The sequence below is a fragment of the Somniosus microcephalus genome, chromosome 16 (assembly GCF_052327205.1).
Source record: "Somniosus microcephalus isolate GS21.2 chromosome 16, FLI_Smic_1.0, whole genome shotgun sequence".
Taxonomy (NCBI): domain Eukaryota; kingdom Metazoa; phylum Chordata; class Chondrichthyes; order Squaliformes; family Somniosidae; genus Somniosus; species Somniosus microcephalus.
In genome coordinates this window covers 60,778,627-60,796,706 of record NC_141002.1, presented here as the reverse complement: position 1 = coordinate 60,796,706, position 18,080 = coordinate 60,778,627, and the positions used below count along the sequence as shown (strand labels likewise).

Genomic DNA, 18,080 nt, shown 5'->3' with positions numbered 1-18,080 from the left:
AGTAGGACCAGAACCCGCAGAACAGTGAACCCGCCACCATCCCGCCGCCGGGCGGAAAATCCAGCTCGAAGTGCAGGACCAATATCAGGGATCACTTCTTCACACACAGTGATTAATATCTTGAATGGTCTTTCGAGCAGGTGAGTGGTGGCATTGAAGAGGCAGCTGAATGCAATGATCATGGAGTGAGAGGAATTGTAAGTTTCTGGAAGGGTGGGCCTAGATGGCTTCTCTGAACTGTATTTGTGTTTGTGCTCTGTGATATATTTAATATACCATCTATATTTTTGAATTAAGCAAAAATTAAATGTGCGATTCACTCTGCACGACTGTGACAATAGAGTATTATAAGTGTTATATTAAAGTAACTTGCAAATAAGATTAGAAAAATAGATTGAGAAGTCTGAAAAGCAGAATGTCCTCTGATTTACAGAGGTGCCTGATTGTTACAGTGACTTATCAAGTAATTAGGGCACATGATTCATTTTTCAACACATTGAGGGAAATTTTAACCCCAAAAACAGATGGGTTTGGGTCGGATAGGATGATAAATTTTTAAAAATCTCAAACACCACCTTGAACCCGCCCACTTCTGGTTTTAATGGGGACGGGCAACCAACCCGCTCCCAGGAGGCAGGTTGGTAATTTGATGATCATTTTAAATTTGATATCCATTTAAAATGTAAATTTAACCATGGCTGGCTGGGTTTTCTGGGCCTCGGGGAAACCTGGCAGCTAACGGGATGCGAGGACAGCTGGATCCAGCTTACATGCTTCCACCCCCTCCCCCCTCCAAGCCACGATTCCCCCGCTCCCTGGGTCTTTCCGATCTGCCTCTCCGCCTCCCCACTCCGAGGCCTCCAATCTATTCCCGGCCCCACCCCTCCCCAACCTTTCCAATCCCTCCCTCCCTCCGAACTGCTCCCTGGCTATGGCCTGGTGCTGAAGGATTACCCACCCAATAGCCAGCCAGCCCCTCAATCTGGCTGGCTGCGGTTGGGAAACGGAGACCAAAAATGTTAATCAGGTCTTGCCGAATTGGGAAACCCATTCTTCCAGGTTTCCCGACCGCAAAACAGCACCCGCCCGCCCCGCTCCCGAGCTAATATCAGGGCCATTGTGTCAAAGTGCCATCCTTATTTATATTTAACAAGTTTCATTGCACAAGATGTTTGTATGCATGTTTTGAGAATATATTACTTGTAAATTTACAATTGTGACAGACTTTTAGCTTTGTATATGTTGAAATGTATGCCTATTTACAACGACAACAATTTATATGGCGCCTTTAACCTAGAAAAAGTCCCAAGTCACTTCACAGACGTGTAATCTGACAAAAATGGACACCGAGCCAAAGAAAGAGATTTTAGGAGGGGTGACCAAAGGTTTAGTCAAAGAGGTGGGTCTTGAAAGAGGAGTGGGAGGTGGAGAGCAGAGAGGTTATTAGGGAGGGAATTCTCAAGCTTGGGGCCTGGACGGCTGAAGGTGAAAGGAGTGAAGGATGCACAAGAGGCCAGATTGGGAGGAATGCAGAGTTGACGGAGCGTTGTAGGGCTGGAGAAGGTTACAGAGATGGGGAGGGGTGAGACCCTAAAGGGATTGAACATGATGAAAATTTTGAATTAGAGGTGTTGAGGGGGACTGGGAGCTAATGTAGGTCAGTGAGCACAAGCCAATCCACTGAAGCAAATGGTAGTAAATGTATAATAATGACATATATTAATTAGGAACTCTTTTCAGTACACTAAACAGTGCATGTATTATTCCTTCACAGTAATGAACCCAACTCCTAGTAGTTGGAGTCTAGACAGTGGTAAGGAAGCTCGAACCTGTGTATCAGACAGTGCAAGGCTGGTGTCTCCTCCTGTCCCACCCAGGCCAACACATACAGGTAAAATGACATGTAGTATGATGTAATGCACCAGACCATGACATTTGGATAAAACCACTATTAATGAATTTTATAACAAGATCACCAGCAGAGCTCAGCAGAACTGCTCTTCCAGTTAGCCTAGAGAAAGCAACTTTTCTTAAACATTCTATTCTCATTTGCATTCAGTTATGTTAATAGTTTTGGTAAGCATTCAAGATGTTTATGAAGTAGTTCTTTTTTGGTGAATTTATGGTGTGTCTTTGAGGATGAGTGGGGAAATATTATTCTCACCTATACATATTAAAAATCAGTGATTTAAAAAGTACCAGGTCAAATTCACTTAAGTTGCATATTTTTAACCAATTTTGATCTTTTATACATACACGGTGAACCAGACTGTTTGCAACCTTGGTGTACTATTCGACCCAAGCTGAGTTGCTGACCCCATATCCTCCATCAAAAAGGCTGCCTGATTGCACTTCGGAAACATCGTCCACCTTTGTCCCTACTTCAGGTCATCTGCTACTAAAGCCCTCGGCCATGCCTTTGTCACCTCGATAATCGGCTATTCCAATTCTCTCATGGTCGACCTGCCATCTTCCGAAAATTCAGCTGGGCCAAAACTCTGCTGCCCACATCGTTCCCTGCACCTGGCTCATCGTCCCTGTCCTCATTGACTTTCATTGGGTTGCTGTCCCCCAATACCTCAAACTTAGAATTCTTATCCTCATATTGAAATCCCTCCATGGCCTTGCCCTTCCCTCTCAATATAATCTCCTCAGGCTCCTCCAACATTCCATTCCACTGTCTCTAGCTTCTTGTGCATTCCCCCTTCACCTCACCATTGACAGCCATGCCTTCAGCTGCCTTGGCTCTATGCTCTGAAATTTGCTTCCTAAATCCCCTCGTCTCTCTAGCTCTCTGTTTGACCAAGCTCTTGGTCACCCTATTAACTCCTTTGACTTGGTGTCCATTCTTTCCCTTCTGTCTCTGTGAAGCACTGTGGAATGTTTTTCTCTGCTAAAGGCACTATATAAATGAAAGTTTCTTTGTTGTTACATATCAGCATCTATGAATTTAGTTGGTGACATTATAGCAATAACAAATTACATCATGTGTTTGTTTCTTCTTAACTGGTAAGTTTTTTTAGGATCCAGCTCATTTCTGAGATGGACTGCAATTTTTACCAAGACAGTATTTGTTGGGTGGATAGCAATCAGTGAAGTCATGCACGCATAAGATGTCACTGTGAATCAATTTGAGACAGATCTTCAAATATTCAATGCATACCATTAATAGCCTTGAAGTTATTACTTGTAACAGCAAAATTAAAAATCCAAATGTGTAACAAGATTATTGGGATCCTGATTGAACTCTTGGACATTGGATGTATAAACTGTGTTCATCTTAGTGCCGGTGATCAGTTAAGATATTCAGGCTAACAAACTCGTGAGAATTTGGTGGGACTGTCACAGGAAATCTAGGTAAGTGTTGGCCAACAGAAATTGCTGACTAGCTGAAGGTGTGGCTACGGGGATACCGTTTAGCCACATTTTAGCAGAAAGTGCCTTCCACACAATATAGCTAAATGTATGTCATGTGGATATTTACTTAACAAACATCTAGTCTGAAACCAAGGACTAGCCATGCCTCTGTAGTTGTTGCTCATTTTCTTGTTCCCTAGCAGGCAGGCTGACCATGAAGAAAAAGTTATAAATATTCATAAATTCAAAAAGAGAGGGGAAAAGAGTATAACGTAACCGATGCAACTTGCCACTTTTTGTTGTGTATATGGTTTGGCACAAGTGGACACCTTGGGTATGTGGCATGTGACTAAAAATTTCACCCCTAGAATTGGTCCAATGTTGACCGCTTTGGCTTTGTATTGAACTGTGAACTACACTAATTCAATTTTGTTGTAATAAATAGTACTTTTATTTTATAGGAATCATTTCACCTCTGAAATATCAGCCCTTTTTACTTTTTTATTTAATGGTACAGGTTCACCTGCAAAGACATACAGGTCCTTTTCTCCACAGGCGTTTGATACTCCACCTGCACTTCCCAGATCTCCTCACAAGGTATGAGTGTTAATCACAAAAGAAATGCAATCTAATGCAGCGGAGTTTAAGTAATTTTAACCTTGTGGGCTGCATAGATCTGTACCATGAAGCTTTGTGGGCCAAATATAACGTTTAAATCTGTGTTCTCAACAGTTTTTAATATATCTCAGGATATTGATACAAACTGATCTTACTGTTTTGCTATAGGATTTATTCACCAATTAGACAGCAATGCTACCAACAATCCTTTCCTAATTTCCATGCTTAGACAATTCAAGCTGAATAAACCCATGAATAAGAAATACAAACACACATAGGACCGATTTGCCTGGATTGCCAGGGCTCAGGGGGCTGTATCTGGCCTATGGGCTATTGTTTGGATACCCTTAATCTAATAGCTGATGTACAAATTAAAAATAACTGAATTTTTAACGTACACATACATCATGTCAGCATGTCACAAGCTTTTAATACAAGGAAGAATTTCCAAGCGAAACCAGGGAAAATAACACGTGTCTGCATGTGAATATTCATGTGTTTATACATACATATTTGTAATTAAATGCAATGCCCCTTTTATACTGCATCAAGCATGCAGTACTGACTCAATTTATTAGTAGTGAGTGGGGAGTCGCATTTAGATTGCTCCCCACATTACTATGAAGTTGGGGAAAATGGAACTCCATGCAAGTATGCTCCAGTAAAGGCACAAAGCATTGCCCACTGGACTAGTTGTCTGAAATTTCTAAACTGACCATTTTTGGTAGGCTTCACACTGCCTGCTTTTCTTAATGCAGCTGATGTGCATTGTTGCTAGTGGAAGACTGGTGCTTAGCACACTGATGTATATTTGCCCATTTAATAATGCTGTTTGGTATCAAACAAGTGTCAAAGAGCATGCTGTACTGATTCCAAAAAGTAGAGTGTAAAAGCAGCATTACACTTTTGATAGCAGGCCTGCTGAGAATTCATGGATCTTGCATGTGCAGCAGCTTGTCACCATGGTTACCAAGGAAATGACACAAAAACCAAAATAAAGTATAAAAGCAGAATAGTACTGCAGGAATGAGAGGTCAGTCAACTCAAACTGTTGTCTAAAACTTCCTTCAGGATCTATATGATTAGACTTTCATCCCTGTAGTCTGTATCTTATAGAAACATAGAAGATAGGAGCAGGAGTAGGCCATTCGGCCCTTCGAGCCCGCTCCGCCATTCAACGAGATCATGGCTGATCATCCAAACCCTAGCACCCGGTCCCTACACCGACAGCCATCCCACCCAAACCCTATCCCCGTAACCCTGTAACCCCACGTATTTAATCCCCCCTTACACTAAGGGCCAATTTTTTATCAAGGCCAATCAACCTAACCCGCACATCTTTGGACTTTGCTTACATCTGTTTAACTGTCCATCCAAATTACCCTTTGAATTAATCATCTGAGTCAGTATCATGTCTCTTGACTTTACATAAAATACCCAACAACATCCACCTTATCTGATCCCCTTCAGTTGGCTTTGGTTTCAAATCACGGTTGTTCTGACATGTAATAATAAAACAAGATGGTAGAGGGCAGCGTACTACACTGTAAACAGCTCTTCCATTTAAGGCAACTATTGATCTCTAACTGGTGTTGTGCTAATGTATCTTTTGGTAGTATTGAAACATCTTGTTTTTCCATCACTATTATGGCTTTCATGCCTGCTAGCTGATCTTTGCATAATATACAACACTTTTCACCTCTTATTTTAAAAAAAACTACTTATGGGCTATATTAACCCATGAATGCCTCTATGAAAATACTTAGCATACTCGTATAAAAGCAAAAAACTGCTGATGCTTGAAATCTGAAACAAAAACCAAAAATGATAAAAACACTCGGTAAGTCGGGCAGCAGCTGTGGAGAGAACACAGGAATCAACATGTAGGGTGCAGGCCTCAACATGTAGGGTGCAGGCCCTTTGCCAAGACGGTTCAGGTTTGACAAAGGGTTTGCCCCCAAAATGTTAATTCCTCTGTTGTCTTCATAGATGCTGCCTGGCCTGCTGAGTGTTTCCTGCAATTTTCTGTTTCTGAATCAAAAACAGAAAGAGCTGGAAATGCACAGCAGGTCAATTAATATCTATGAAGAAAACAGTTGATATTTTCAGCGTTCTTCAAAACTGAAAAATAAGAGACAGAAAAGCATATTGATATGGTCATAAAAGGGGGTGAATATATATAAAATGCAGACAGGCAAACAACATGGAGAGGAAACATCAGTGGAATGATATAATAGATCATCTCAGTTAAGTAATAGACAGAGGCATTAAGACATTAAATAAACAAATACCTAAAAAAGTGAGCGATCTAAGGTCAATACAAGAAATTGGGAGAGATGGAGGAGATTTACCAGAATGGTTCCGTGGATGGGGGATCTTAGCTACAAGGACAGGTTGGAGAAGCTGGATTTGTTTTCATTAGAGCAAAGGAGGTTGCGGGGTGATTTGATAGAGGTGTACGAGATTATGACGGGTTTGGATAGGCTAAACGGGGAAAGGCTGTTCCCACGAGTTAATGGTACAAGGACTAGGGGACACAGATTTAAGGTTTTAGGCAAGGGATACAAGGGGGATGTGAGGAAAAACTTTTTTACGCAGCGAGTGGTGATGACCTGGAACTCGCTGCCGACGGAAGTGGTGGAAGCGGAGACACTCAATGTTTTCAAGGAGAGACTGGATAGGCACTTGAGTGAAATAAACTTGCAGGACCACGCAGATAGAGCGGGGGAATGGGACTGACTGGATCGCTCGACAGAGAGCCGGCACGGACTCAATGGGCCTAATGGCCTCCTTCTGTGCCGTTATGACGCTATGGAAAACCTGGGGTCAGGTATGACATAAAAGCAGGGTTCAAAATGAAAATGTCGCTTAAGTCAAAGTTACTGATATCTCATGTTTTCCCACCCCATTTTCCGATCGTATTAATATGCCTTCCCGTCTATTATTTTACAGTTTTGAAAAAGGCTACACGCCCAAAATGTGATTCACTCTGAGAAATTGTGCCTTTCTATTCTGCATCATTGTGTGTTGTACGATTAGCAAAGTGTGTTGCAGTGCTGTGCTAAAATGTTCCTACTATTCTACCATCTAAAACAGTTATAATATCTTGTTTTGGGGCAGAAAGGGATATGTTTAGTCAGTGGTTCATGTGCTATGCACATGCAGCTATCTGTATTGTCAAGGTTGGCATAGCCAGAGTATTAACTCTTTTTTTAATTATTAAATTAGATGCTTTTTCAAGACAGGAGTTAAACACTTGAGTTTATTTATTTCTTGTTTTTTAAATAGAAATTTATTTTAGGAAAAATATATTTCTGGATGTAAAGTCGCAGCTTGGGATCTAGTACAGCTGTAATTATGCTTACACCAGCATGTATGAAAATTGAGGCCATGGTGTTTTGGATATCTGATGTTTCTGATGTCAGCGGTTCATTGTTTCTATTTTTATTCAAAAATGTATATCAGAGAGGTGCCTTATATTCCCCGTCGAGGTGTGTAATGCGTAATCATCAGTCTCAAATCATGATTTACATCTTGTTAGCGGAGTGGAAAATTTATTAATGAAACGTGTCGGGGTGTGATTGCTCTTCACATTTCGAGCAGTACTTTTTTTTTAAGCTTGAAAATAATATAAAAGCAACATCTAAGAAAGCAAATGGAGCATAATTATAAGAAAGCAAATGCTGGAAATACAGAGCAGGTACATCAGTATCTGTAAAGAGAATATAGATTAACATTTTTGAATATTCAGACGCAGGGTTCATACCCAAAATTTCAACCTGTCTGTTCTTTGTACATATACTGCTGTGTAATTTGAATTTTTCCACATTTATTTTAGGTTTCTAGAATTTATTTCGTTTATTAGTGCATAGTAATACGTATTGTATAAAATCTATCTGCCTTGTGATTTTGTAACTTATAACTGTCTTTTCTCCTCTTCCCCAACAGGGTTCTGTTCAATCATTGACACCTTCCCCCACTGATTATCAATCCTTGGGGCCAGTTTACAACTCGCCTGTGCTGTCTGGAAGTAGTAGCAGTGGTATCTCCTCCCTGAGCAGGGGAAGTGTGACTGAGACAACCCTGACTGACGGAACAATTACATGTACCTTAATTGGCTCTGATGAATTAATTAAAAGGGAGAATGGAACCTTTGCTTGTATGCCACCACGCTACAACTTAGTGGAACATGGCACTGGAACATCAAGACGTCGAGCTCCTCTACCTCATAGCCTGTCTGTTCCTCCCAATGCTGAGCCACCAGCTCTCCCTCCTAAACCCCATGTACTGCGTGTACATCGGTCAGAAGGTGAAAACAGAATGGATGAAATCCTTGTCAGACCTAGATCTCAGCCTCGAAAAGTGTCTCAACTATAGAGAAGCTGAAGAAAATCATCGCAACATTTGCAGAGATGTGTGTTCTGTTCAACCTAAATGCTAATTTGACCAAAAGAATCCAGGTGGGCACCTTAAACTTAAACCATTTTGACCACATGTATGTACCCATTAATTACAGTGATTCTACAAATATATAATGGAACACTGTATTATGCAATAGGTCAGGATGGAGAAAAAAGTTAAACTTGCACGTAACCAGAATGGCTATCAAGTAGTAATGAGGAGTTAAATTTTCCCCAATTTGCATTAGTGCTATTGACACAACTGCTTTTTATTTGGAATCTCCACTAGCCACGGATTTATGAACAAGCACATTAGTTGATACAAAAGCAGATCCTCCGTTCAACTTCGGTTACCATTTTGATGTTTGCACATACAGGATTGGATACGCACAGTTCATCCTTCCGTTAGGATGTTTTTTGAATGAGAGGTAGCTCTTCTCCCAGAAATAATTTGGAAGGAGATATTTCTTTTTTTCTATTTCTATCTCTCTCTCTATCAAATTTTATTTTTAAGCACATTATGCTGTAATATTTGCATTGCATTTTCCAGAAAAATATTTTAAAAAATCAGGATAGAACAGCAAAAAAGCCTAATATGTTTTGAGATCCTTTTGACCATTTTTCCAGAGAGGATTTGGAGGGAAAAAGTTATATTTAAGGGTTGTATTTTAAAACAAAGTATATTGACACATGTTTTGAAAAAAAGCAGATACAAAAAGTGGTTAAAATACCAATTTTCCCCAAAGACTGTAAACAATAACCAATTCATTAGCTCGTCTCCATAATTGATTACCACCCATTGTAATGGGAAGTCTATGGGCTCTGAGCAGAGGTTGTCTGACAGGTCTTCTCTTTTTGGGAATATGGTAAAAATACAAGTGCAGGCACAGGAAGTCAGTTAAGGTTTTAAAACAGAAAGCTGCCAGGGCAAGCTTTGGTCAGGCTTAGAATGAAAATGCAGGAGAGCAGTGAGGAGCTATTTTGTTTCCTTCAAGCAAGACAACCCACTGATGTGGGAAAGCATAGTGTCTTCATTATTTTTGTATTATTAAGCAAGGACAGGTTGTACTAATTGAATTAAATGAGACTGATCATAACTATTGCTCTATACATTTACTTGTTGGTAAATAAAGCTGCATAACGATTTGTACCAGGCCTCATCTCACCAGGTATTTTGTCAGTCTACCTTCGACAGATGGGAGAGGCACATGCGAATGACATGACTGACGATTGAGATAACAAGGGGCATTATTGTTACACCCCTGGGCTATGCTATCATATAATTAGATATTAGGCAGTATGGGTACACCCCTAAACTTAAGATGTTCGGACTATTTTACATGAGTGACTAACAATGTTCCCTATAAGATGCGTAGCCATGCAGCCCGGGACCAGCTCTCTCAATATAAAGTTTTGCGCATGCGCAAAACTGTGAATGGGCCACACACCCAAAAAATATAAGAAGGAATATTGGTGACTAGCATCATTGTATCCAAAAGAATATCTAACAGCAATATCCTAGACTTGAAACATCCCCAACACCCCAACACTCAATCAACAGAATCCTTGGCTAATTGCACAGCATTGCAGGAAAGCAAAAAAATACCTTTTACCACAAACTCTATTTGTGACTTGTCCCAAAAACCTTTCCATAGAATTACAGCACAGAAACAAACCATTCAGCCCAACAGGTCTATGTCAGTGTTTGGTCCACAAGAGCCTCCTCTCACTACTTCATCTCACCCTATCACATATCCTTCTATTCCTTTCTCCCTCATGTAGCTAGATGTTGATGTAAACAGTGCTCATGCTTATGTTGCACGTAGGTAAATACTGCTGCCCTAAATTGGGTACAAATAGTGGAGAAGTAATTGTTTTCCACCAATTCCCATGTACTGTAAAATTATTTACGTAAATTGTAACTTTATACAAGATTTTGCAGGTCTATTAGTGTAAAAGCTATGGCTGCATTTTTTATTCTGAATTTTACAGAATGGGATTTAGTTTGGGAGGATCAAGTTTGTGGGACAATGGTCTACATTGAGGCAACACAGCAATTCCACAACCTAAAGCAGATGCCCGAAAGGTCGCCATGTGACTGACACTATGCAGACTTGGGCTTATTTCTGTAGCTCAGCCATTTATGCGATTTGTTAAAAGTGCATTAAACATCCTGTCTTTTTTCCCTCAACATCAAATAAGATTAGTCACTAACTGTTTTTGACCTTGTAATTAAAACAAGAGCTTATCATCCTTAGTTAAAAAAAAATCTGTTCACATTAATTTCCTTTCTGTCAGTCAAGTGCCTGCCTGAATACTTTTAGGTTGCACGGGGTATATCGAAGTTCTGATCTGGTGATTGGCTACATTTACAGTGGGATTACTTATTCTGGTGCCAGAAGCCTTTATCAACCCATACAGTTAACAGTGTATTTGTTCATTTGATTACAGTAAAGTGTATTTCAAAATATTGTGTATGAAGCAAAGTTCAAAGAGGAGCTGCCAAAATGAGTACCTGGAATTTCTTTTCAGTATTTCAAAATGTCATTATTAATGGAGAGGACAAATATTTTATGAATTACATTAAATTTCTAACAATTGATTGCAAAAATGACAAAAGGGCTAATTTGAACAATTATTAAAAAAGCACAAAAAGTATGTAAGAGTGACACAAAAGTCACTATTTACCACTGCACCTAGTTATGTGTAAAAGGGAAGTGAATGTTTATGTCCAAAAGAAATATTTCTTGGAAAAATGACTGACTGAAATTAATATTGAAGCAATGTGTTAAAATAGGATACAGTGGAAGTACAATACAGTTCTATGTAACACGATCTCTGGAACTCAAGCAAAGTGTGTGTATAGCAAGGTTGGGGTTACGAAGAGGATTTTTTCAATATGCTTCACTAACAGATAACAGTTATATCACTGTTATATGAAGGAGATACTGGACCATACAAAACCCACTTTTATATAAATGAGCACTTCAGAATAATGGCTATTTGTGAAATTTCAAAAACTTTCAACTGAAATGTTCTGTGACATAGCTACTTTTTCTGTTTTAAAAAAATTGCCAATAATGTGGTTTTTTTCCTGACCAGATAATTCAGAGCAATCCTTAGAGACTGAGATCCATAAATAGTTGTAGTTTATTTTTCATATCCCGGTCTCCTGAACATTATTCAATTTCCTCTGTCGTATGCTCCTATGTTATCCATTTTAAATTGTACATTTATATATTCTGTGGCAGTCTGGTTCAAGAAGTCTGTAGATAACCCACTTAGAAACCTTGCAGAAGGATACAGTCAAGCCAATGTGACTTTTGTACAATTGGCATCTGACATAAAAATGACCTGTGCAAAACCTTTATAACATCTCTCATGTCAAGCGCAGCAATCAGTTCAATGCCTGATAGCACTTTGCTTTGACAATCAGTTGCTTGGTGCGCTCCTCCAATTGCTTAGGTCAGCATGTAGCTGAGTTGTAATGGCCAGAAAGTTGTACTTTTAGTTCCTGGTTTGTGCTGAGTAGATCTCAATTGGGAAGGCAATAGGTGCACCACAACTGGTTTCAACATCCCTGCCAGAGATAAACTAAGGTCCTGCTAATCACTATCCAGCAGCCCCTGCGTGTGGATGTTGGGTAAAGATAGCACTGGGCTTGTCTGCAACTCCCCCAACCTGCCCAACACTGCCTCGATTCACAAATTAAAGGTACCAGGGATGCCCACCCATCACCCATGATACCAGCAGGAACTAAAATTACATGTGGTATCTCTTTTGCCACATGTTATAGTCACCTCCTGAGCAATTCCAATTACTGACAGTTGAGTTTCTGATTGGGTTCTTAATTAGACAGAGTCTGCATCCCAACATTCATTGGTGGCCTGTTCAATCCACTTAAGACAAAATTGGGGTGAAAACAGATTTGCTTGGGATGTATCAGGAGACAGAATAAATTGAGAAGTTTTGTGAGCTTGTTTTCAGTACCAAAACAATTCTATTTGCTAATTTCTTCTGCTTTTTAAAAAAGGACCTGTTGCAAGTCACAACCGTTAGCATTACCAAATTTATGTTTGTCTCAGGTGGTTATGAATGGCCCCTGTATTGTGACCTTGAAGCTGTTGGATTGTTGTAAAAACCGAACTGGTTCAGTAATATCCTTTTAGGGAAGGAAATCTGCCGTTCCGGTGTAGCCTATATGTGACTCCATTCCCACACGAACATGGTTGATTCTTAACTGCCTTCTGAAGTGACCAAGCAAGCATTCCGTTGTATCAAACCGCAAGAGTGGTTCAAGAAGGCGGCCCACCACCACCACCTTCTCATTGGTCAATAAATGCTGCCTTTGCCAGCCATACCCACATCTTATTTCATCCATCCAGAAAGATCTTAAAGTTCCCCCTATTTCAGCATCTAATTGCTTCTTGTGATTCCAGGGTTTTCACCTCCACTACTCCATCTGAAAATGTATTCCATACATTGATTACCCCTTTGTATAGAGAAGTCCCTGAAATCAGTCAGAAATGTACCTTTTGCTAGTTTGAACCTGTGTCCCCTTGTCCTTCTCTCTCAATTTATTTAAAGTAATGTTCCAGATTTACCTTTTTCATTCCCGTAATTATCCTGTATACCTCGATAACATCATCTCTCGGACGTCTTTGTTCCAGATTGAAAAGCACAACTTTCTTGTGTCTTTCCCCATAACGGAAAGCTTTGACACCTCATGGCTCTACTCGGGACTGTCTCCAGTGCTTGAAAGAAAGAACTTGCATTTATATAGCGCCTTTCACAATGAATTACTTTATAAGTAATTTTTAATGTAGGGAAACGCAGCAGCCAGTTTACACAAGGCGAGGTCACACAAACAGCAAGGCGATAAAAGACAAATTAAACTGTTTTAGTCGTGTTGATTGAACGATAAATATTGGCAGGACACTGGGAGAACACCCCTGCTCCTCTTCAAATAAGTTCCATGGGATTTTTAATGTCCACCTGAGAAGGTAGACTGGACAAAAGCAAAATACTGCGGATGCTGGAAATCTGAAATAAAAACAGAAAATGCTGGAAATACTCAGCAGGTCAGGCAGCATATGTGAAGAGAGAAACAGTTAACGTTTCAGGTCAATGACTCTTCATCAGAACTGGGAGGGCTTAAGGTAGACTGGACCTCGGTTTAACATCTCATCCAAAAGACAGCACCTTCAACAGTGCAGTCCCTCAGTACTACACTGAAGTGTCAACCTAGACTATGTCTTCAAGTCCTGGAGTGGGGCTTGAACCTACAATCCTTTCACTCTGAGGCAAGAGTACTACCACTGACCAAGGCTGACACCTTGTTTCTTGGCAAAACCAGAATGGATGCATTACTCAAGATGCAGCCTGACCACAGCACTGTCCAGCTCGACCATAACTTCCTCTGACTTATAATCTACTGTTTTGACTAGCTCAACATTCTGTTGGCTGTATTGATTGCTGCTTTGTATTGATTGGCCATGTGCACTGAGTCTACTAGGTTCCGAGGTCTCTCTCAGCTTCATCCGTAGCTATTTCAACACCATTCATAGAGTGTGTGCATTGCTTATTTTTCCTACATGTGTACAATACTTGTTTGCATTAAATTCCATCTGCTTTTGTTCTACCTACTGAACAAGTTTAACTCATTCTGTTTCTGAGCTACCTCTGAACTACCTCCTTCGCTTCCAGTGTCATTTCTGTAAATTATGAATAGTGGTGATCCCAACACAAAGCCCTGGGGTATCCCACTTAGTACTTCCCCACCACCCCACCTGACGTATACTAATTGTCTTCTATCTTTCAGCCGATTTCTTATCCATTTCCAAGGTTTCATCTGAGTTGCCACAGCTTTGAGTTTGGCTTTGAGTTTGACTAATAGCCTTTCATATGGAACTTTTTCAAAATCCTTTTGGAAGTCCTGGTGCACCATGTCATAGGGCTTTCCACAGTCCACGTGGGCTGTCATTTCCTCAAAGAAGTTTAGGAGGTTTGTCGGGCAGAATCTATGTTGACAACTGTTTACTCTTGTGCAGATAATCTTCAAATTTACGACTGATAATCAATTCCCTAATTTTACATGGAATAAAAGTAAGACTAATGGGTCTGTAGTTGCTCATGTCTGTTTTGTCCCACTTTTTGAATATGAGTACCACATTAGCCCATTTCCAATCTGCTGGTACCTACCAGTATTCCGTAACCTCCTCACAATGATGGTCAATGCCTCACAAATCCCCTCCTGCGTCTCTTTCAGCCTCAGTGATAAATACCATCTATCCCTGCAGCTCTATTTGCTTTGAGCCCTTTTAGCCTTTCTAGAACTGCCATCCCATTTATATCAGTCATTGGGGGTGAAATTCATCATGGGCAGTAGCGCAAAATGGGCGATAACGAATCAGCCGCCCGTTTTACATTCCACACAATCTTCTTTTCCATAGAAAACAAAATGGGGTAAAATGGGCTGCCGACTCGCTATGCCCTGCTTTGCGCTACCGCCCATGATGAATTTTACCCCTGTTGTTTTTAAATAAGTTACCTATTTGGGAAGGGCCTATTACTCGTCTTCCCTCATGAGTACTTTGAGGAAATAGTCATGCGGAATATTTGCTACTTTGCGCTAATCCTCTGTTTCACCCAGGTACCTGCCAAAAAATTATTTCAACTCTTCCAGTGATGATTTTGAAGTTCAAAAGGCTCAGATTCAAACCCAGGCCCCCTTTGGTGCTGAACTTATCACTTAAAAGTAACTAATTTTCAGATCTCAATCTCTGAAGAAGCTAATATTGCCGATGATTGATGTAAGAGCAACATCAGTCGAAAGGAACACAATATTGTAATTGTATAGAAATTCAGGATTTCTAATGTATTAATTAGGATTAACTACATTTGTTATTTGTAAATGTAAAATACAACAACTGTAATGTTACTGTACTATTAACTGCCCTTTTCATGGCTGCTGTAAAAAAGCATTACGGATACAAGCTTTGGTATGTGTTAGATGTTCAGTGCGATTTTGTGTAGCAGCACTGGTAAAAGTCTATGGGAAAATTAAAACAGGATCAGCAGTAAACAAAGAAAACTCTATTAAACCAGTTTTCTTTGGAGGAAATGAAAACAAATGCAATCACCTTCAGAGGCTCAGAATATTTTAACATCTGTTTACTCTGTTGTCCATGCACAGTTTAGTTACACCACTTCTTTCTGCAACCAGACCCCCGACCCACGGAACTAAGTTAATGGTTCCTTTGGATAAAAACAAAATATGCTTTACTTTTATCTTATAATCATACAGGTTTTCAAGATAGTCTGGCCTGGGAAGGTAGTGCATTTACTGAAATCTAACTCTTGAACAGTTTATTTTGGGAAATTCCAGTTGCTCTCGGTTGCCTTTGTGCATGCTGTATCCAACTACTCGTTAGGACAATGGGCTGCCCTAATTATCAGTTAAAATCATCTCCAGTATATAACATAAATGCAAATGCAGCACATCTTTATTCCTATGCCTAGTTTCAGTGCAATGACTTTGTACTATAAGACATCAAAAGAAATAGTATGGAGACATTTTTAAAAATAAACACTTGGGTGAATTGAAGGAAACAACAGAGTAGTGAATAATTTTTTAATATAATTAAAATTTCTGTAGGAGTTTTCACAAATTGACCTTTTTAATATTCAAACAAGAGCAAACTATACAGTGCAAATGTTGTTGCGTTGCCAAATGTTTATCTGTTAAGATTGTACATAAGTGTTTTTTTATAAGAATTCAGCCATATTAACTTACAACATTGAATGTTGGAAGAACAAATTCCTAATATATGTTTAGTATTTATATGCTATTTAGTGATGATATGTAAGCTCATAGGAACATTTAATTTTATTGAGCATTTATTAAAATGCTAGTACTGGATTTCTCTTTAACTCCGATTCCTTTTGCAACAAGCTGAGTTTTATCACTTATCAGTAATGTAATTTGTGGTCAAAGCACATGAAAGCCTAAATGACTGTATTTTATTAAAAAAATTATGTTTGTACAATTAATTTTGCTTCCTAAATCTTGATGAGGTATCAAAATATCCAAACTGTATCAAACTTGCTTACAGTATTATGTCTTGTATGATATTTTTGTATATATGAATTTCACCTGCAGTAAGTCAGTGTTTTCTTACGACTTAAAGCACCACGTGCAGTGTTTCATTGGTAACCATCTACTGATTCCACACTTTCTGAATGTTGTATACAAAGCTGCCAGATATGACCTCTTTTTATAGAGGAGGTTTTGCGATGTTTTCAATAACTGATAGCACACAGTGACTATGCTAGAATGTTCACGAATGAAAATAAAGAAAGCATTTTATCTCCAATTTGCCTCATGATTTATGCAGTTGGTTTTTAAAGTCCATGTGATGTGGCTGGCGATTCTTTCATTGTTTAAGTGTAATTTCATTTTTTTATAGCTGTGCCGTGTTCCAAGATTTCCTTTTTAGTTTTTAAAATTAGGTTTGAATGCATGTGTTTGAAATATGAACAGTGACAAGGCAACAAGACATTGATGGAAGTAAGCATGCATTTTCATTCCTTTAAACACGAGCCTCAATTTTAAACTAACCTGCCCGACAGGTTCAGGTCTGACACCCATTTTACACCCTGCCTGTTTTACTCTGTTGTCTTCAATGGAGAGTAAAATCGGACGGGGTATAAAATGGGCGTCCGACTCAAAATCGCCCTGTTGAGGTGATTAGATTAAAATCGAGGCTAGAAGGTCTGCTGTTGTTGCCACAATTAATTTGCACACAAATAGAGTACAAAATCTGAATCAACAAAAGAAGGGCTAACTACTCCCTCTTAAAGAAGTTGGGAGGAATTCTGATTCTATTTGGTCACTATGTGTACATAGTAATGGTCAAGATGCAGCCCAAGGTGGTAATTTCCTGACCGCATATACGAGGGCTGATTTACTTTCCGCTATCCTGTTCTCAAACAGTGCCTGAAAAATAGGTACAATGCAGAGGAAAAATAGGTGCTAATCCTTTGCTCCCATTTTGCTCTTGAAAAGCCTGTTCACAAACTTCCTCTATGGCTTTTCTGGTGCCTGCACCTGACTTTACTCAAAGAAGTCGAAGATGGTACAGCAATGTAAATATCATACAAATGAGTCAGCGATCTCTACATAAAGATTTCTTCTAAGAGGATTGGGTACAGATCAAGGAAAAACAGCTCCCAGAAAAATCTGGCAGTATCAATACCTATCCCTCGTTGCCCAGCTCCACATGGCTGTCCTTGCTTAGTTCCACTGTTACTTATTTGATTGTTGCCAAGGCATCTCTACCAATGGCTTCTATTCCCATTCCACAATATCACTTCCATAGCCTTTGGCCCCATCACTTTTTTTATCCACATGCTGCTCCTTGGCAACTTATATAGGGAATGGTAGCATAGTGATTATTTTACTGGACCAGTAATCCAGAAGCCTGGACTAATGATCCAGCAAAGTGAGTTCAAGTCCCACCAGGGCAGCTGAGGAATTTAAATTCAGTTAATTAAAAGCTAGTACCATGAAACTACTGGATTGTCATAAAAATCCAACTGGTTCACTTTAGCGAAGGAAATCTGCCATCCTTACCTGATCTGGCCTGTATATGACTCCAGACCCACAGCAATCTGGTTGACTCACAACTGCCCTCGAAATGGCCA

At 39.6% G+C, this 18,080-nt stretch overlaps 1 protein-coding gene across 5 annotated transcripts in view; it reads left to right on the top strand.

Moving 5' to 3' along the window:
• The window catches only part of LOC147106218 (dedicator of cytokinesis protein 4-like), a 398,161-nt gene extending 381,411 nt beyond the window's left edge, over positions 1 to 16,750 (top strand). For 3 of the 5 annotated variants that reach the window (XM_086009128.1, XM_086009127.1, XM_086009126.1), the window contains exons 50-52: positions 1,775 to 1,891; positions 3,875 to 3,954; positions 7,924 to 16,750. In XM_086009128.1, the coding sequence (XP_085865254.1) occupies positions 1,775 to 1,891; positions 3,875 to 3,954; positions 7,924 to 8,352 (626 nt within the window). In that variant the 3' untranslated portion in view covers positions 8,353 to 16,750. The remainder of the gene's footprint in view (positions 1 to 1,774; positions 1,892 to 3,874; positions 3,955 to 7,923) is intronic. The other 2 variants (XM_086009130.1, XM_086009129.1) reach the window with 1 other exon arrangement.
• The last annotated feature ends 1,330 nt before the right edge of the window (positions 16,751 to 18,080 follow it).